Below are 21,834 nucleotides of genomic sequence, written 5' to 3'. Positions count from 1 at the left end.
CTTTTAGAATGGGGTTTCACAGGTATAACTCCATAGGTTTTTATTTTAACAAGTAATTCAAGAGTTTTTTCATATGTTGGTAAATTGTATGTGTGCGCGCGAGCGTGTGTGTGCTTTTTGAAGAAGGAACTGGCTTCAGATGAAATTGTTTTAACACTGGCAATAAATGCTTGCGAAGACCGAAGGAATTTTTTTTGTAAACAATTGGAAAGCAGTGTCCAACTTTTTAAAATCAGAGAAATACAAATTAACTTATTGTTCATAACAGGGTTCTTGCTTGCATCTTCCAACCTCTGTACATCTAGGTGCCAGTCCTGCAACTGACTTTTTACAGGCAGACCTGTTGGCCTTAGTGGAACTCTGTACAGATGAAGGGACTCTACTTTTGCAGAGCCATTTGCAAGATCAGGACCATTTTTATTAAAAGACTTAAAGTCTCTTTTTGAGAATTGCCATGAAGTTGCATTTTTGCTCTAGCTTTCAAAAGCTACATTCAAGTGTTTTGGCAGAGTGTTTTAGGAACTTTATTGTACCATTGTCTGTCCATGTGGTTTATGAGTAGAATTCAGTCCTTCTCAAAACTGTGAGCCAGGTACGTAATGACACTATGACTGTTTACACCGTCTGAGGATCTGGCCCTTGTGCATTTAAAGTTAAGAGGAAATAAACATATGGGTTTTATGTATATACATTTTGTGTTTTAATATTAGTATAAATATGATGTGGCCCTTTTTATAGTGGTTAGGTGATTTTCAAGTTTGGGAAAATCTCTTAATTCGCCTTTGTGCCTCAATTTCCCTATCTTTAAAATTGCTTTGAGATCTGCAGATGAAAAAGGCTATACAAGAGCTTAGTATTACTAATGAACAACTGAAAACAGCTGTTTTGTATTTATATATTTTCTAGTATCTCTGAACATGTCAATTATGTAGTAGATTAAGGAGACCTGGTTGACATAATTTATTTAGATTTCCAAAAGGGCTTTGTCAAAGTCCTGCACAAGAGGTTACTAAAGAAGCTAAGTTGTCATGAGTAAAAGGCAAAGTATTGTCATGGATCAAAAATTGGCTAGGAGATAGAAAGCCAAGAGTATAGGTAAATGATCAGTTTTCATCATGGCAATAGGTTAGTGGAGTGTTTCAATGTTCTGTACTAGATCCAAAGTTTAATATGTTAATGATTTGGAAAGGGGGATGAGTAGTGGGATAGCAGTATTTGAAGATGACACAGTTATTTAGATTAGGTTCAGAGAGGGCTTTGAGGAACTGCAGAGGACTCTAATCAGGCTAGATGACTGGGAACACAATGGCAAATAAAGTTCAACATGCAAAGTAAGGTACACATTGAAGGGGGGAAAAATTAAACTCGTACATCTTACAAGGTGCTAATTTAACTGTATCAACTCAGGAAAGGAATCTGGGTGTTATTTTGGAGGGTTCAACTAAGACCTTAGCTCATTGTGCAGCTGCAGTCATGAAAGCAATCTACATGTTACCATTCATAGATTCCAAGGCCAGAAGGGACCATTGTGATAATTTATTCTGACCACCTGTATAAAACAGGCCGTCGAACTTCCCCAAAATAATTCCTAGAGCCTACCTTTTAGAAAAAAAGAAAAGGAGTACTTGTGGCACCTTAGAGACTAACCAATTTATTTGAGCATAAGCTTTTGTGAGCTACAGCTCACTTCATCGGAAAGCTTATGCTCAGATAAATTGGCTAGTCTCTAAGGTGCCACAAGTACTCCTTTTCTTTTTGCAAATACAGACTAACACAGCTGCTACTCTGATACCTTTTAGACAAACATCCAGTCTTGATTTAGAGATCACCAGTGATGGAGAATCCACTTTGACCCTTGGTAAATTGTTCCAGTGGTTAATTATGCTCACAGTTATAAATTTACTTCTTATTTCCAATCTGAATTTATCTAGCTTCAGCTACCAGCTATTGGATCTTCTTATACCTTTCTCTGCTAGATTAAAGAGCCCATTATTATTTATTCCCCATGTAGATACTTATATACTTTAATCAAGTAACCCCTTAAACTTCTCTTTGTTAAGCGAAATAGATTGAGGTCTTTGAGTCTGATCTATAAGGGATGTTTTCTAATACTTGTATTCATTTTTGTGGCTTTTCTGTGAACCCCTCCAATTTATCAACATCCTTCTTGAATTGTGGGCACCAGAACTGGACACAGTAATCCGGCAGCAATTGTACAGTGCCAAATACAGAGATAAAATAACCTCTCTTCTCCTACTTGAGATTCCCCTGTTGGTGCATCCCAGGATCGCATTAGTTCTTTTGGCCTCATCGTCACTCTGGGGGCTCACTTTCAGCTGATTATCCATCACAACCCCAAAATCTTTTTTAGAGTCACTGCCTCTCAGGATAGTGTCTCCCATCCTGAAAGTATGGCCTGCATTCTTTGTTCCTAGTTGTATGCATTAACATTTAGCCATATTAAAACTCATATTGTTTAGTTGCTCCCAGTTTACCAAGCAATCCAGATTGCTCTGAACCAGTAATGTGTCCTCTTCATTATTTACTACTACCCCAATTTTTATGTCTTCTACAGATGTTATCGGTGGTGGATTTTATGTTTTCTCCCAGATAATTGTTAAAAATGTTAAATAGCATAGGACCAAGAACTGATACACACCTACTGGACCCTACTGGGTACACACCCACTCAGTGACAGTTTCCATTTACAGTTGCCTTTTGAGACCTATCAGTTAGCCAGTTTTTAATCCATTTAATGTATGTTAATTTTATATCATTCTAGTTTTTTAATTCTAACTATTTAAAATGTTGTGTGGTATCAAGTAAAATGCCTTACAGAAGTCTTAGTATATTATATCAACGCTGTTACGTTTATTAACCAGATTTGTAATCTCATTTTAAAAAAAAAAGATAGTTTGACAGGATCTATTTTCCATAAACCCAGATTGATTTGCAATTACACTATCCTCCTTTAATTCTTTAATAATCGAGTCTCATATTAGCCATACCATTATCTTGCCCAGGATTGATGTAGAGGCGGACAGGCCTATAATTACGTGGATCATCCTGTTTTCCCTTTTTTTAAAATTGGCACAACATTAGCTTTTATCCAGTCTTCTGGAACTTATCCAGTGCACCAAGACTAATTGAAAATCATCATTAACGATCCTGAGAAATCCTCAGCCAGCTCTTGTAAAACTCTTGGATGCAAGTTATCTGGATGTACTGATTTAAAAATCTTCACCTAAGTAGTTGCTATTTAACATCCTCCTGAGATTACAGTCAAATGGAAAAAGTGTTATCGTATAGTGAGATTGTCTCATCTGGTTTTTTCCCCAAACACAGAAAAGAAATAATTATTGAATACTTCTGCCTTTTATGCATTATTATTGATAATCCTGTCTTTTCCATCTAGTAATAGACCAATACCATTGTCAGAATTCTTTTTGTTCCTAATATATTTTAAAAACTCCTTATTTTTCCTTAATTCTGCTGGTCCTAGATTTCTCCTTATGTCCCTTTGCTTCCCTTAACTATTTTCTGTAGTTCCTCATTTCTGATTTATATTCGTTACAATCATTTGTTATATATTATTTATAGCTATTTTCACTTGCCTCTAAACCAGGTTGTTTTTTAACCTGGACTTTGTTCTTTCTAGATTGTGGCTTTTGGGGCATCTATTGAGGCGTTCTTAAATGGTTCCCAATTATCATTCACATTTTTCTGATTAAATGCTTCCTCTCAGCTGATTTTGCTCAAATTTGTTTTCAACTTGGTGATATTGGTACTATTAAAGCAACAAGTATATGTATTACTGGTCTGAACATTATTCCGCTTGCACATTGTAAATGTGATCAAGTCGTGATTAGGTACCTAAGCTACCATTAATTTTTAGTTCTGTGATCAGTTCCTCTTTATCAGTTAAGACAAGGTCTAAAAAAGAATTTCCGTGTTGGCTGCAAAACTTTTTTGAGTTAGGAAATCATCATCTATAATGATATTGTGCAGCTGTGTTTATGAAAGTAAACTAGATGTTAGGATGCATAAAGAATGAGATGGAGAATAATATAGAAAATATTTTAATTCCATTATAAGCAGTGGTGTTTGCCTTATCTAAAATATTGCATGGGGTATTGGTCACTTCATTTCAAAAAGGATATTCCAGAATTAGAATAGAATGTTTGGCTGTTCATAAAAAGGTGACGAGACTGATTAGGGTAATGAAAAAACTCTCATAAGAAAAGAGAGTAAAAAGATTAGAATTGGAAGACTAATGAGAGGTGACATGGTAGAAGTATGTAGAATAATGAATAATATAGAAAAGGTAGCTCAGGAGCTTCTGTTCTCCCCATCTCATAACACGAACAGGGGGACATGCATTGAAATTAAAAAATGGGAAATTAAAAACTACTAGTAAAAGGAAACACAATTTTCACACCATGTGGGACTGTAGAACTCACTGCCACATGATGTTATTGAGGCCAAAACCTTAGCATGATTCAAAGAAAGACTGGAGATTTATATGAATAACAAAAATATCTGAAGTTGTAATAGTTAATGCTAACATAAATTTTGGAAGAGAGAGTAAACCTCATTCTTCAGAGTTTAAACTAATCTCTAACTACACCTCTACCCCGATATAATGCGGTCCTTGGGAGCCAAAAAATCTTACAGCGTTATAGGTGAAACCGCGTTATATCGAACTTGCTTTGGCCTCAAGCACTTCCGTTATTAATAGTCACTTCCTGCCCCCTGACCGACCCCTCAGAACCCCCAACTCATTCAATCCCCTCCCCCCGGCTCCCTGTCCCCTGACTGCCCCGACCCCTATCCACACACCCCGCCCGACAGGCCCCCCAGGACTCCCATGCTCTATCCAACGCCCCCGTCCCCTGATCGTCCCACCCCCAGAACCTCTGAAACATCCAGTCCCCCCACTCCTTGTCCGTGATCGCCCCCCGAGACCCTCTGCCCCTTATCCAACCCCCCCGGCTCGGCACCCTTAACACACCACTCAGAGCAGCATTGTTGGAGCCAGACATGCTGACGCGCTGATCCTCCGGAGTGCGCAGCCCCGCCCCCCCCAAAGCGCTGCTTTACCACGTTATATCTGAATTCGTGTTCTATCGGGGTAGAGGTGTATTAGGAAAAGACCTTATGTGGAGGGCAGATTAGCTTGCTTATGCCTATTGTGGGGTTTCTTGCACCTTTCCTCGGAAGCATCTGATACTGACCACTGTCAGAAACAAGACATTGGATGAGAATGAGACGGACTATAGGTCTGATCCAGTTCCTGGATAGGCAATTCCTATGTTTTGGATATATGCGTGGTGCTTCTTCTATCTGAGAGTGTATATCTATATATAAAAAACTGCATTTGGATTTATAGCAATGAATGTGGGGAAGCAAGAGTTGGTTTTGCGTACTTGGCTTTTTTTTATTATTCATTTTTATTTTTTAAAACAATGTTGGGGAAAAAACAATATTCTAATGTTTGTAGGGTGATATTTTCAAAAGTGCTCAGACTTGGCTTAGCCCAGTTGACTTTAGTGAGAGTAGAGTTGGTCCAAGGCTGAGCACTTTTAAAAAATCCCACTCCTAATATATTAAATGTCTGGACAAATATGTAGAGAGGCAAGGTGGGTGAGGTAATAACTTTTATTTTGTTGGTACCTTTTCCAGACCTGAAGAATAGCTCTGTGTAACTTGAAATCTTGTCTATCACACCAACAGTTGGTCCAATAAAAGATATTGCCTCACCCACCTTGTCTCTCTAGTATCCTGGGAGCAGACTGGCTACAACAACACTGCATGGACAAATATGTGAAAGAGATTTGTCCAAGAACCACTAAATGATTATTCTTTAATGTTTTAAAACATTTCCAAATATTTAGTATTTGTATATGACTTTTTCTGTTTAACTAAAAGTATGAACATGTATATTAATTTTCATAATCAGTATAATTTTAGCAGTTAATTTGCTGTTTAGATAAATTAAAAAATCAGAGGCACTAGAGGGCAGTATTTATTTTTTGTTTTCCACTCTTAAGGTTGACTGCTTCCTCAGGAGACCTTTAAGTACTGCCTCGATACCTAGTATTTCTGACAATGTTTGGGTATAAATGTCTGATAAGAGAGATTCTTATATTACTTTTGACCTCGTAGAGCCTATAAACACCTGTATGCATACTTTACTTATGAGTAGTCCCCATAGGGACTGCTGAAGTGTGTAAAGTTAAGCATGTACGTAAGCGTTCGAAGGATTGGGATCTTTATATGGTAAACAGGTTATTAAGTTTGGCACTAAGTGCTGTACAGTGGAAAGTACCTGTGTAAACATTCACACTTTGTTGTTTTTGTACTCTTTGTGGATTAAGAACCAAAGTTATTGTAAATTGTTTTTAAAATCAGTAAACCCTTTTCTTAACAAGGACTAAATTAAAATGCAAACTAACCCATCATAATTTTAAAAATCCATTATAGGCATTACCTTACAAAGGTTCTGAACCAGTGATTTCCAATGTGTCTTATTTTTTTTTTCTGAACTATCAAAGTGAATGACAAGGAAGAAAGTATCATTTCACCCTACCCCATTTAATAAAAATACTGAAGCAGTGCAAGGGGAATTCTAAAAATATTTTTCAAAATTCTAAAATACTCTTTTGATAGGTAAATATCTATATGTTATTTTTTGTATGCTTTGAGAAAAAATCACCTTAGTAATCTGAGTAGTGTTAACTGGTGTGGGGGGGGGGGCGAAGAAAAAGGGGGGTCATGTTGCTGAAAAAAACATAGAGTTGTCTCCAAGTGTGTAAAGAACAACCTCTTATAATATAAATTGATCTTCTAACTCCAGCTGCTGAACTGAGGCAGTTTAGGTAGAAGTGTAAACATGAGGTCAGGCAATTGGAAGGGAAATGGATTTGGAATTAGGGTACTTGGAGGTAGGGGTGGCAGAACCGGAAGGGCAATGGAAATATTTTGTGGACTCTGTCCATACATAAAGCTGCGGAGATGAGAATGGGATCAGGAGGCGCTGGAGTGGCTGCTGCAGTACCCAGGATTGGGTCAAGGAGCAGGTAGGAACCACTGGGATTGTCCTTCCCAGCCTGGAGCAAGTGGCCTCTGTGCTGCTGAGTCTCTAACTCTCCTTGCGCCACCTTGCACCCTTTCCTGTCACTGTCCCCCCCATTCACAGCTGTCTTCTGCCACTCTATTTGGAAGCCTGGAGGGGGGTAAGGAGGCCTTGGTTCATATCCTCAGAAAATGTGTGCTTGGGAAGGCAGGAGGAAGTAGCATACAGATGGTGGCAGGACATTGGCATGTCATGGAAAGAGGAACAAACAAGGATGTAGGGGACCATGGGATTTGGGGTAAGGAAAATGAGTTCAGGGAATCAAGGAAGCATGTGTGTACGTGCAGGGAGATTAAGGATCTATCTACACGGCAATCAGATGGTGTGGTTTCAGTTCATGTATATGTACCAAAGCTAGCTTTGATATAACTAGCTGAGGTACCATTTGTGAAGCCACAACAGCATGTGCTGTTACCCAATGTTCCAGGCAGGCTTGTACAACCTGTGCTGGGGTGTACGCTGCTGCATCTTCAGTACCTGAGACAGCTAATAGAGGTAAAATTTCCTTTGTTAATAAAAGCTCTTCCCAGCTCCCCAAACACACCTGTATCATTGCTAAGCTCTGGTGAAGGAAAGCACTGGTTTAGTCATAAGATCTGCTAAAGCAGGACTCCCCTTGTTCAGATGTCGTAAGCCAAATTAGTTTAAACTTTAAATATAACATGTAAACAAAAATCTGTGTTGAAGGGTTAAAGTTGAAATTCCATTGCTTATTTTAGGGATCTCTTATCAGATCTCTAGTAATTTGATGTTTTGACCTTCACATGTATTTCTGCAAATTATATTGGCAGGTAATGTTAAGTTTGAGTGGATGATGTAAATCACACGGGGAGGTAGTGATAAATATTACATGGCAGTAGGCCCTTGCTTGGATCCCTTAGTATAATAGGCTGAGAATAGAGTTTGGTGGTGGTGATCTTAAGTGGGTCCTGCTGCTCATTGCTCCAGGTGACTTTATATCTAGAGCTGGCAGTGAAACTGATTTCCAGGTCTGCAAAGAATGCTCAGTCTTTTGGAAATTTTTTCATCCCAAAACAGGATGAAAATCCAAAAATTTAAAATTTTTTACAGACCAGCTAAATGCACAATATTTTGTTTCAAAAACACAGACAGCCAGAATATTTCAGTGTTTCCAATATTTCAGTGTGACCAAATAGATTTATTTTGCCACTAGAATAAGCCATCGGCTCCTGGGCTCCCTGACTTTGTGCCAACCAGTCAGGTGATCTGCTGGGAGTTTGGGAGCCAGGGCTGCCAGGCTCCTGACTCCTTGGTTGCCCATTTTTTGTTGAGGGAGTTCTTTCTTTATGAATAACTCCAGTACCTGCCTCTAATATTTTGTTCACAGCTTTGTCAAAAAGCATCAGCTAAATGAAGTTAACTAGAGTTAGGTCAGTTTCACAGCTGCTATTTAATGGGGAGGGGGATAGTCATGAAACTGACAACCATCATGTCCATTTCAGTCAGCTTTCTGAGCTCCCAAGCTCTGTGGCTTTGCAGTAACCTGGGTTTCCTAGGCCAAGGCTGGGGAGCCCAGACTTCTCAGCCAAATGGCTGCCGTGGAACTGGGGAGCCTAGATTTCCCAGAAGCCCTCAAGATAGGCTGCTGAGGTGCTGGGAAGGGTGGGTTGGCAGGTGGGTGAACTGGTAGGAAACCAGTAAAGCAAAAAGAGTATTGGAGAGAATTTTTTACTACTAAGCTTTTATCCTTTTCTTAGCATGGAATAAACTTTTAAATACTTAAGGGTTAATTACTGTGGTGTTTAGCATGGCCTCAGAAGACCTCAAATACTGTTCTTCCCAAGTGTGGGAGCAGAAACAAAAACTGTGATATCTATTAGGAGATGTCACAGTCCTTGTGAATTGTGGGCCCAAACTGTGTGCCAGTTCTCTGGGGTGGTAGTGGGCAAATGTTTTGGGAGGGACAGTAGAGTAGGAGAGGATGTCCTAGCATTTTGAACTACATCTGTATTAGGGGGTAGCCGTGTTAGTCTGTATCCACAAAACAAGGAGTCCAGTGGCACCTTAAAGACTAACAGATTTATTTGAGCATAAGCTTTCATGGGTAAAAACCCACTTCTTCAGATGCATGGAGTGAAAATTTGAAGTGAGTTTTTACCCATGTAAGCTTATGCTCAAATAAATTTGTTAGTCTTTAAGGTGCCACCGGACTCCTTGTTACATCTGTATTGTGCTCCCAGTATACCACACCCATCCTACAGCCAATTTCTGGTCCCTCAACAATCACGTAATTTTCTTGTACAGAGCCATTTAACTTGGACTTTGACGGACAAAACGTGGAACTTCCACAATGTTGGCAAACTTTGATAATATTTTTAGACTTATATTGTTCATATTTTCACATGGGTTAAGGCATAATAAAGATCTTCGCTGAAGCTTGGGGACCTACCCTTTTCTAAATTACATTTACATAAATTTATATTACTTTATTAGGTCATCCTTGGAAAATACACTTGGCTCTCATATGATGAAGTCTACATTAAAGCTACTAATTTTGGAAATGGCTTAGCAATATTGGGGCAGCAACCGAAGACTAACATTGCCATCTTCTGTGAGACTAGAGCAGAGTGGATGATCGTTGCACAGGCCTGCTTTATGTGCAATTACCAACGTAAGTACTTTTCTTCACTGACCCTATATTTTTAATACCTTTTGGTATCATGACACAATCTGAAAATTCAAATTGATCTTGAGGTCACTTCATGTATTAGAAGTTTTATTATTTTTATATATTCTATAAAATAAAATATTTTAATCTCAAATGAAAAGTATCTATGATGCTAAGCTAAGTCTTTCCAATTCTGTTCTGGTGTGTAACGTTACAAATCTCTAGATGCAGAAACCTGTGTGTGTTCTATCAAGCCTCAATCCCCAATTGTAGTAGAGTCTCCATAAATACATAAAAGTTAAGTAAGTATACCTTCCTCAGACCAGTTTGTGCCCTGCTTACAATCTTCAATTTTTTTTTGCTGTCGAATCGGTGCAGGTTGCTGTAGTTCCTTTACAATAAAATAAATAAAAAACCGTATAAGAATTAATTGAATTAAGTGAGTCAGATGTATATCTACACTTTATATGGTTTAGATTTCAGATTGGACACTTGCTATGTTTTGCATTACAAGATGACTTTTTCACTGTTATAAACTTGATTTGAATAAGGATTTATATTTATTTTATTATATCAGACCAACAGTGTATATCAGTGTATCTGAGATTACCCAGTTTTCTTTCAACCTTATATGTTATCACTTCACTGTCATGAATTGACCTGTCAAATTAAGGCCTAGTCTACCCCAGGGGGCAGGGGAGGGCGAGCTAAACTGGTTTAAGTTACAGAACTTCAGCTACGAAAATAGCATACTTGGAGTCAACGTACTTAGTTACTTACCGTGGCGTCTTCGCTGCGGCAGGTCAACTATTGATACTCCCCCATCAACTCTCCTATGCGTCTCGCTCCGGTGGAGTACCGGAGTTGACGGGAGAGCGCTCGGCGGTCAATTTATCGCATCTTCACTAGATGCGATAAATTCGACCCCTGCTGGATCGATCGCTCTGGAGGTAAGTGTAGGCATGCCCTAAGTTTTCTGTTTTAAGTAAAGTTAACTAGATTTAAATCACTTGTACTTTAGCTACATTGTTCTGGTTAGGACTAATAATGTTAGTTGAGGAACCCGTTTTGGATGGCCATGTAGGTCTCCTAAACCTCATTTATCTGTCTTAATTCTCTCGTCTTCCTCTTTTCTTCTCCTACTGCATTTATATTCCCGCTGATCTCTTGCATTTCCGTTCACCACTTTTCTTCAATCTGCCGAAGAAAATGGCTGTTCTTCCTCAAGTGATCACATTGGTCTAGCCATTTCTTGAGATGAATTTTTCACACACTCAAGACTAGTTTGTAAAAGCAGCATTCGAAAAATCTATCTAAGTGAAAACAAAGGAGAAACGAAATAAGAAATAGTAAAAATGTTGATTGTTTGGAGATCTGTACACACTCTAGCATTTGCAGAAGGTCTGTATTTGCACCGAAACTCTACACCAGAGACCCTAAAATAGGGACCAGCCGTTTCAGAGCCAAGACAATGTCAGAAGCTGTCAGGAGTCATTGCAGCCTCCTTGCTTACATTTCACATTTAATATAGTGGTAATATAGGCTTTATGGCACTGTATTTAAATGTTTTCTTAATTCTTTAAGGATGTCTATTAGTCACTTACGATGTCCAGCAAACAGTGGTTAGCTTCATTTGAAGGACTGTGATAACATTTGTTAGGATGCATGCATTGTTTAGGGAAAATTGTAAGTACACTGTTTTATTTGATGTGTAGGAGGAGACTTTAAGTCTCTAAGGTGCCACAACTACTCCTTTTTCTTAAGGCACTATTATGAACTGAGCACCTATGTCTCCTTTTTGCCTTTTCACAATATTCCTCCACAATATTCCTGTTCTGTTGCCTATTTCACTGCAACAGTTAAGGTGAGCCTCTTGAGTGAAGGTTTAATGCTGGACTCAGAATCTTTCATTTGGGAGACCTCATCCAGAAGAGATCAGATGCTGGAAGAGCCCAAGAACACACTGAGAAATCTGTGTTGGTGATTATGCATGTTTTACTGGCCCCAGCAGGATGAAATCCAGGCTCTATTGAACACACAGCAAGGTATTGCAGATTCCCTGCTGTGATGGGCTTTTCTGGACAGCTCTGGTCAGGGAGCCCCATTTTCTCTTCCTACCTGAGCTGTACATGTAACAGATACATCCAGCCTTGGCTGGTGGCTCACCTGAGTCCAACTGTTCGATTAGCAGGAAGAGTCCAGACTCGGTGTATTGGAATAAAGGGCAGTTAAGGGCTGTACAATCTCTCCATCTGCAAGACAAAGAAAGCATCCTAGCAAATCACCTGACCCACAAGTACTATGCTCATGATGAGTGGTCTTGGAAAGATGCTATAATCAAGTCTGTATTTCAGAAACAGAGGAACCCCCAAATAGATTTATTTTGCCACTAGACACAACACTCTCTTCAGTTCTCTAGATTCTTGTCAGTATTCACCATGTCATCTCTCTTATGCTTCTAGTCCTCAGTGTTATCAGGAAGATAAAAGCAAGAAAGAACCCATGTGACTTTTTCACAGATCCACAGCTGAAATAGCAAATATAGTTCACAGACTTGTTGTCTATGAAAACAACTCCCCCCCTCCCCCTTTGTGCCATCCCATCCCCAGTCTTGTATGTTTGGATTATCATCTCTTTGAGACACAGTCCCTTCATCCCTAAATATCTGTACAGTGCCTAACGCAATGGGGTCCTGATATTAGTTGATCTGTAGGCACTATTATAATAAAAATTATAATACACCTCTACCCTGATACAACGCAACCTGACATAACACGAATTCGGATATAACCCGGTAAAGCAGCGCTCTTGGGGGCAGGGCTGCGTGCTCCAGCGGGTCAGCGTATCTGGCTTGACACACCACTCTGAGCGGCTTGTTAAGGGTGCTCGGCCAGGGCGATGGATAAGGGGCAGAGGGTCTTGGGGGGGTGGTCAGGGAGCAGTGGGGGTTGGATGGTTCGGAGGTTCTGGGAGTGGGGCGGTCAGGGGACGGGGGCGTTGGATAAGGCGTGGGAGTCCCAGGGGGCTGCGGTGTGGATAGGGGATGGGGCAGTCAGGGGACAGTGAGCAGGGGGGTTGGGTAGGGGGTGGGGTTCTGGGGGTGATTAGGAACGGGGGAGTCTATGGAGGGGGCGGTCAGGGGACAAGAAACAGGGGGGCTTATATGGGGGTGGGGTCTTGGGAGGGGTGGTTGGGGCGGGGGTCTCTGGAGGGAGTAGTCGGGACAAGGAGCAGGGCAAGGTTGGATGGGTCGGGGGTTCTGAGGGGTCAGTCAGGGTGTGGGAAGTGACTTAACGGAAATGCTCAAGGCCAAAGCAAGTTCGATATAACGCGGTTTCACCTATAACGCGGTAAGATTTTTTTTTGGCTCCCAAGGACCGTGTTATATTGGGGTAGAGGTGTATTAGCTAAAATTGGGCAACTAAATTGACTTATCTGATATTTTTATCAGTCTTTTTTTGCTTTTAAGGTTTGAGTCTACACAGTCTAGGGAAGCAATCCTGTAATCTTTAAATATCCCTATTGTTAGATAATCTGCCAAGGATAGGGGTCTGCACAGGCAATTCTCAAATGAGCAGGGTTACTCACCTCTAATTGGAGACCTCAGAATATGTTACCTGTGCAGATCCATCCTCTTCCACATCTGTGGAATCCATTATTTTCTGAATGAACACCCAAGGGAATAAGATACAGATGCACAGATCATTTATTTTATCCTTGGAAATGAAATAGATTTACAAATTTTAAGAAGTCTTAAAAAATTCTAACATAGTGAAATGTCCCAATGCATGGTGTAGAGTGGAGTGTGGAGTTATTTTATTTGGCCTAATGTTTTAAATTCTCTCATTGAGACGTGCTTCAGCTCACTGTCTGACATATTATTTAGTGTCTAAGCAGAATGTGATCTTGTGTGAACTTGGCTGACTTTTTTGTTGGCAGATGATAGTATCATGCACTGTTCACGTAGTCAGAAGAGAATGAATTATATTTTAACTAACTTTAGCAATATGGTAAATGATTCACTTATTGTGCTGCTGCTAAATTATACATATGAGTATTAATATTTTCCCAATTTGCAGATATGGAAAGGAAGACTTATTCCTTCAGTACTGCACCATACACTTGGAATGTAAAATATGATATCTTTTATGGTACAGTATGAACAAAATACATACTAGTGATACAAGCTTTATACTCACTGATAGTCCATAAAAACATTCTATCCATCAGCAGACTTACTCCTGTATTTTGGTGTATTTTATATATTTCATGAATGGCACAAAACTAAGATGATTTGATAATTAGAAAAATCCTACATATTCAGTTTTTTATACTTACCTTTTATTTCGAGACCTGTAAATTGTTTAAAGCTTCAAAGAAGTTGTGTGTATGTGTGAGAGTGATTTACATGACTAGTTTAAATAGGTAATGTAGAAGTTGCATTGAACTTTTCCCTCTTTCAAAATCTATTCATGTACAAAACCTCTTACCCACCCACTGGGAACAACTGAAAGACCCGAGTCAGTGTTAAGTAACACCACAAAAACATAAGGTCATGTATTACGTTTTCCCTAATAGCTTCCAAATACATTGATAATCTGAGGTTGGACGTCTCTGGGTTTTTTTTCTAGGATGGATTTGACTCCCTCACAGAAGTCTTTTTCATGAAAAATATACTTTGTCTGTTTGACACATAGTAGGGAGTGAATGAGTCTAGTCTTAATGTGTGAAATCTTGGCCACATGGAAATCAATGAAAAAAATTCCCATTGACTTCAATGGGGTGAGGATTTCACCTCATATCAGCTGACAAATTTAGTGCTTGGAAGTTTGTTTTTGTTTTCTGACTTTTCTTGGATCAGTACCAAAATCAAATATACAAATAGAAGTTAAATTTCAGACTTAATAATATTGTATATGTAATGCAGTCTCAGATGTGCCTGAGAAAGTGTTAGATACCTTTGCTGAGTAGTGATGACTTTGCAGATCAGCATTGGTGATAGTGGCAAGCAGCTGTCATAGCTCACTTTTTCTTTTTCTCCATGACGTCAGTGCACCATCTTGTAAACTATATAAACCTCCCAGCCTAGTCAGCTCTGTCACATAACTAATTTGTTTTTCACTTGTTTGCTTTGTAGGTGAATAATTATATAAATTATTATTCGAGAGATTATACTTTTCTTTCCAAGTACTTTGGAGTTTCAATACGCTAGCTGGCTCGGGGAAACTAAATTTTTGCTAAGTTGTTTGTATAACAGGGGTCACTGGACTAAGTGGAGAGAGCTCGTGGGAACTAGAGGCACTCTTCTGTCCTTTTCTCCCACCAAATTAAAGAAAACAATGTGCATGTGCATTTGCCCTGCAACAGTTCCAAACTATGATAGACTGTTTTAACAAGGAAAAAAAATAAAGGTTGATGATTAACTTTTTTGATGAAAAGAAACTGGCTGCTTTTGCCTTTTTCTTAGTATACCATAGTGAGTTGTTAGTTTCAGGAATTACATATCCACCGATAGGCTAAGACTTTTTCTTTGGTGGTATTGGGACCTAACTTTACTAAAATAAAGCTAATGCAATAATATCATTAAACTGTAACGGGTTTTTCCTCCGGTTAAAAATTTCAGCAAACTAAATCCAGATAAAAGCCCAAGTGAAATTTAAAAATATCTGATTCTGATAATGGCACAAACCTTCTGTGCTTTAACTTGTCATTGTAATAAGTGATTGTGTCAAAGGTGAAAAGAATTAGTGATCTTGCAACTTGTTCCAGGAGGTGAACTGCACTAAACTTTCTTCACTACTCAGTTGGGATTCCATTTTGGAAAAGTAAAGTTAGATTTGTTTTTAGACTTATACTGTAAATTCCTCCTCCCCCCCTTCCCTTTAAATGGTTCTTTCTGCCCCTTTCTCCTCTTCTGTTGTGATAAATGAGAGGAGATAGCTCCCTTTTGGAGACTCCCAGCCAGCCAGTTGGCTATGGAATCCCTCTTGGTGGTGGGTCTCTATTTGCTTTACCTGTAAAAGCTTAATAAGCCCACAGGTAAAAGTAAAGGAGTGGGCACCTGACCAAGAGAGTCAATGGGAGGACTAGAACTTCTTAAAATTGGGAAAAAAACGTTCCCTTTGTCTGTGTGTTGTGGTTCTCCGGGAAAGAGGGGAACAGGGAGCAGTTATGCTGTGAGACGCTTAAGCCAGATGAAAAACCATCAAATCATACCTAGAGATTACTTATCTGAAACCGCACATATATATGCTGTAAATTAGGGAATGTCTAGAAAGATGCAGTTAGGTTTATTTCTTATTGGTTTGTGGATTCCTCTATGCTAACCCCAAATGCTTTTTGTTTTGCTTATAATCTTTAAACTGGATGTCAAGAAGGTTATTCTTGATGTTTAAATTTTGTAAGTGGGTTTTTTAAATCTAGCAAAAGCCTAAATTCCAGATTTTCTTTCTTTTTTTGGTTTTTAATAAAATTTACCTTTAAGAACAGGGCTGGATTTTTTGGTGTCCTAAGAGGTTTGTGCATATATTGTTAAATTAGCTAGTGGCAACAGCTGATTTCCTTTGTTTTTCTTTCTCAGTTGTTCCCCGGGAGGGGGTTGGGGGTGTGTGTGTGTGTGAAAGGGCTTGAGGGTACCCCACAGGAAGGAATTCCCAAGTGCACCTTTCTGGTTTCAAAGGATTTTTTTGCATTTGGGTGGTGGCAGCATCTACCCATCCAAGGTCAGAGAGAAACTGTAATCTTGGGAGTTTAATACAAGCCTGGAGTGGCCAGTATTAATTTTTAGAATTCTTGCAGGCCCCCACCTTCAGCACTTGAAATGCCAGAGTGGGGAATCAGCCTTGACATCTGTTCTCTTCCCACAAATTGTAATAATAAAATTTGGGTGTATAATTTTTTTAAGTATGAAGTAATTACTGAGGTTTACAGCTTTCCTAATCATGAGTTACTCTTAAAATATGGAAGGTATTTAACAGAATAGTGCAGTTTTTCTCACCATGAAATCCTGGCCCTGATGAAGTTGACTTTAGTGGGACGAGAATTAATCCATTGTATCTATAATTCTGCCTACTTAAATAGTTGTGTGAATGCAATAAACCAATGGCTCTCTGGTGTAATGTAGCCTTCACCAATAGGAAATATTTTTTTCCCCCAAGTAATTCCAAGGAAAATAAGGAAGGTAGGAAAAAACAACTGTAAAGAGTATATTTTACTACATTGTTTCAAGTAGAATACTAGTGGATGCTGATTTCCAGTACAGAAAAGCTTTACTTAACCATACTTTGGTTAAAATGCTGGGCTAATAGTCCCTGGACATGGAAGTGTGCATGAGATTACTTAGTTCAGCTGTAAGCCCATTCATTTGCATGTTCTGGGTATAGAGAAACCCAAAACATTTTGGACGAAGAGGCAGATTGTTCAGTTCTTTATAAGACCTGTGTAAAAACACTTTAGCAAGGTGTAACAGGGCGCACACTCACCACAGTGGTGCCTCCTGCTGGTTGGTTTGGGAATTAGTGCTTTAAGCGGTGCGCCTTTGCTAGTGGTGTTTTTGCTTACCATTACTCTCTGTCTCAACCGTCCTCACAGTTGGACCTATGTCACTCCCGGACCGCGGCATCCACTTCTGGACAGTGCTCTCCAGCTGTATCTGCTCCGCTGACTCTTCCCCTCTCCCCCCCCATTCCGGGGGACTGGCAGCTTCTGGTTCTATCACTCCCCTCAGTGGCTCACTGCAGTCCTCAGTCTAGCCCCTTACTCCAAGGGCAAACTGCAGTCTGGCTTAGCCATGCTCATCACTCGCAAGTTGGGGGAAAAGAAGCCCGCCTGCTACTCTGGGCCCCAACCAGGGACCCTCTAACGGCAGCCACTTACTGCCCTCCTCCAGCTCTTCTCTACTGCCTACTTCCCTCGGCCACTTCCCCGTAGCCCCAGCACCTTCTCTGCCCCGTTGTGTCAGGGCCCCAGTCTGGCAGTCGTCAGCCTAGAGCTCTCCTAGCCTCTACTGATCCTGCCCAGCCCTGTTCTGTTCTGTCTTAAATGTTTCTCTGAGAGCCAGTTCTTCTCCCTTTTCCCTCCAGGGAGAGTGTGTGCTCCTCTCTACCCTGCAGCCCTCTTATAGGGCCCAGCCTGTCCCTGATTGGCTGCTTTCAAGCCTCCACTTGACTGGCTTCCAGTAAGACCTTCCAAGATTGGCTGGGGCTCTGTGCAGCCTCTCTGGCTTGCTTTAACCCCTTCCATGCCAGAATGGGGCAGCTGCCCCACTCCACAAGGACAAAAATTGGTATATTGTCTTGCTCATACACATTCAAAATTACCCATCTTCCCCTCCCTCCTTCCTCCTCCAGGATTGGTGTTTTATGCATTCTTTTATTAGTGTTCTTCCTATCATATGAAAAAACAATTCTTCTCTGATCGTGCTGTTGGATATCCACAGATGAACCTACAGACTCCTTTTGACTTCATTGGGTCTACCACAGAGGCACAAGGGTCTGCATATGCAGATCTGATTGCAGAATTGGAATCAATGTTTGAAAAGACCAGCAGTAGGCAGTTCAGATCTGGTGATTTTAATGTAATCTACTAAACACCGCAAAAATAAAAAGGATAACTGATCCTATTTTTGTCATATAGAGGAAGCTTAGGAAATTTAAGGGAAACCGTTGTAGTTGTTGTTTTGAAGAACAAATATTTCAAATAATTACTTTATAAAGTGTCACATACTATATATTCTACAGTATGCAAATCAGGAAATAAATTTTTTTTTTCACTTCATTAGCAGATAACTGAATTAGACTTTCAAGATTAAACATTTATTTACTTACATAATTTATAAGTAAAAGCAATGCTGTTTATGCAAATGTTTATACTCTATTCAGTGAGCCCTATTTCAAAGACACAAATCTGAGGTGAGTTAATTTAAATAAAATACTTGAATTTGGCATTTGGTGCACAAGAAGACTTTTACCTTTAACTACTACATACCTCTGAAAACTACAGTTATGCATATTATAATTTAACTGAATGTTGCATATAATTGAAAACCAGTGTAGGGGTTTGTTTAATAGTAATAATATCAGTATATGAATTTACTATAGCATTTGTATAATTGCAACCAGTGCTGATCCTCCCACTCCAACTCCTATTTCTTCATTACAGCTGAAATGATTTGGGGCAAACTCATACAAAGTGTGTGAATCAGGATTGTTTCCATTTAATTGTTTTCAGATGTTTAGCTATAGATAATGTGCATGGATAATAGCAATGGGAATCATTAGAAGTGCATCATATGGTAGAGCTTTTTATATGTATGTATGTGTATATATAGAGAATGGGTGGGAGAGGATAAGGGAGAGAAAAGCAGCTTGATTTCAGAGCCTCCCAGTTACAAATTTTTTTTCATCTATACCAACTAGACACAGAAAATTTGTGTATTGGACAGACATTGTAAGTGCTATTCGTCAAAATTGTTTGAAGGGAAATCCTGAACCCATTTTTAAACTAAGAAAAGTTCAACCTTGTATTAATTACAACTTACTAATAGCTTCTGATCAGTCACCAGTTCAAAAAGTCTAGTAATAGAATATATGATTTTTGGAACAAGAAATTAATCAATTAAAGTTAGTCCTCTTCTATGCAGGAAGATTAAGTACAATGTAAAATTTTACAAATTAAGAACAGATTCCTGAATTTAAAATGATAAAAGCTAGGAAGATTGAGGAGCAAGTCTAGAGAGGGTTACACAGGCTCGTATGATTTTTGGAATATTCAGTTACTGCTTGCTTAACTACAAATACTCATATAAGCAACATTTGTTCTTGATTTCTCTCATAAGAAACTAAAACTTGCATTCATTTCTTTTAAATGCATATAACATATTTTACCATAAGACTACATATCTTCTTGGCCGTTACCTTAGCTGGCAACACAGGTTAGCAGTTTAGCTTGCCTGAGTTGGTTAATCTGAGGCCCTTTTTTTTCCCTCCTGGAAGACCTTTGAAATATCTTGAATATTTATTATAAGGATTCATCACGTTTATTTTTCTCCCACAGTTGTTACACTGTATGCTACTTTAGGAGGCCCAGCAATAGTACATGGATTAAATGAAAGTGAGGTGACAACCATCATTACTAGTAAAGAACTGATGCAAACAAAATTGAAGGTAAGGAATATGCCTTTTCTTTGTGAATAATTCTGTTGTAGTGTATGTGATCTGGTGTTTTTGGAGACTAAAGGCTGATGTATATGGCCCAATTTATTGATTTACTTGCCTGTTGTAATGCATGTATTTAACATGTTACAGATTTATTTCTTTTTGACCATATAAGAGAACAAGAAACATCTAAAGTAAAATGTAGGGCTTGATTTTATGCTCCTTTACTCTTGCACAGTTATCTGTACCAGTACAAAGTAAGGCATTAATCTTTTAATATGCAATGCATGGGTGGAATGTGAGCCCATACACAACCCCATTGAAACCAGAAGGGCTACTTACAGATAGCAGGAATCTGCCCACCTGTTGTATGTTACAGTGCTGAGGTGTAAAAAGCTACCAGTCTAATTTTGTTAGGGGTTTACACATACTTTATAATCCCATTACCCTTTTGCAAAGCAGTGCAGTGCAGAATCAGACTCATAAGTTATATAAGTAAGCAAGAAAACATGTTAATTTATCCATCTACTAACATCTAAAGTAGCCGAACAAGACTTAAGAAAGTGTTACCCCAGTGATTTAACTCTCTTACTAGGGTTGAGGCGTTCAGATACTAAGTTGATGGTTGCGGTAGACGAATTTGGATGGGGTAGTGCCACTACACAGGTAAAATTTGTAACCATTTTACTTGTACTGGTGCAGCTATACTGGTCCTACCAATTGAGGCTATTATGTAGACAAGGTGCAGGCATTTTTAATATCTTATTTAACCTTACTGAGCTGGGTAGCTTAAAATACCTCAGTACAAAAGAGTTTGCACCATTGGAGCTGGATTAGTGCAGAAAAATGCTCACATTTGGCTTGTGAAAACAATGCCAAAGAGAATAAAAGAGTTAGTCTTGAATCTGTCACCTTTAGCAGAAAACAGGGCAGGTGAGGTTAGATCTACTTGTATTCTGTAAAGCATTCTGAGATCATGGTTATGTATTTTCAGTATCCTGAGTGATCAGAAATTAAGCAAATAGGCAGCGCAGAATTATGCATAAAGTATATATGCAATAATAAATGTGACAAAATTTAGCACTCCTAGTTTATTATTAATTGTTTTCCCAGCAGACAGTGGATTGTGCAGAGTGGCAGCCTTTGTTTTTGAGTCAGTGTCATTTTTGAAATGGGAGATCAGCTTAAACATTTTTATTAAAGTAGCTTAAAGGTTGAACCTGCCAAGTCTAATAGCATCCTTTTTTAATTACAAATAAGAATATGTTAAATTTAGCATGGTAGTTGGAAAAATAAGTAAATTTGATGAGAGAATTTTCCCCAGCCTAAAAATGGCCACACTTAGTGTGGCGTCAGTTTTACTCAAACAAAAGTCTGAAGTGCTCTGTCATTCATTTATGGCTTCAGTTTGAAATCTTAAATAATTTAAGATCCAAAAACTAGCTAATACATATATGCAGAAATTTAACTACCTTTTTATAAATTCTAAAGTAGTATAACTAGTTACTGTATTTTTGTAACTATTTCCATAAAGAGGTTTGGATAAGATTAAAAAGAGAGGTTTCAGAGTAGCAGCTGTGTTAGTCTGTATTCGCAAAAAGAAAAGGAGTACTTGTGGCACCTTAGAGACTAGCAAATTTATTTGAGCATAAATTTGTTAGTCTCTAAGGTGCCACAAGTACTCCTTTTCTTTTTATTAAAAAGAAAGCATTTTTCATAGACTTAGTGAAAGCTATTTGTGAAATAGTTAATTCCTCCCACTCAGAAATGAATCTAACCCTTAATTGTAGTATTAAGACTGATTCTTAATATATACCTAACAGTTTATTAGTCATTAGGACTGTTGGATTGGTCTTCAAATTACATTTTTCTCCAGAAGCTGAGTGCAGAATATTCAGAGTGCTCCAAGACCTTAC

General features: G+C 38.9%; 1 protein-coding gene across 6 annotated transcripts in view; it reads left to right on the top strand.

The window, feature by feature from the left end:
• ACSL3 (acyl-CoA synthetase long chain family member 3) overlaps positions 1-21,834 on the top strand; it is a 108,763-nt gene that overhangs the window by 52,635 nt on the left and 34,294 nt on the right. For all 6 annotated transcript variants that reach the window (XM_084638818.1, XM_084638819.1, XM_084638814.1 and 3 more), the window contains 2 exons: positions 9,590-9,767; positions 19,818-19,927. In XM_084638818.1, the coding sequence (XP_084494944.1) occupies positions 9,590-9,767; positions 19,818-19,927 (288 nt within the window). The remainder of the gene's footprint in view (positions 1-9,589; positions 9,768-19,817; positions 19,928-21,834) is intronic.

The sequence above is a fragment of the Lepidochelys olivacea genome (genome assembly GCF_965140295.1).
Source record: "Lepidochelys olivacea isolate rLepOli2 genome assembly, chromosome: 9".
Lineage (NCBI taxonomy): Eukaryota > Metazoa > Chordata > Testudines > Cheloniidae > Lepidochelys > Lepidochelys olivacea.
Note: the sequence above shows the minus strand (reverse complement) of the source record. Positions and strands in the feature narration are given on the sequence as shown.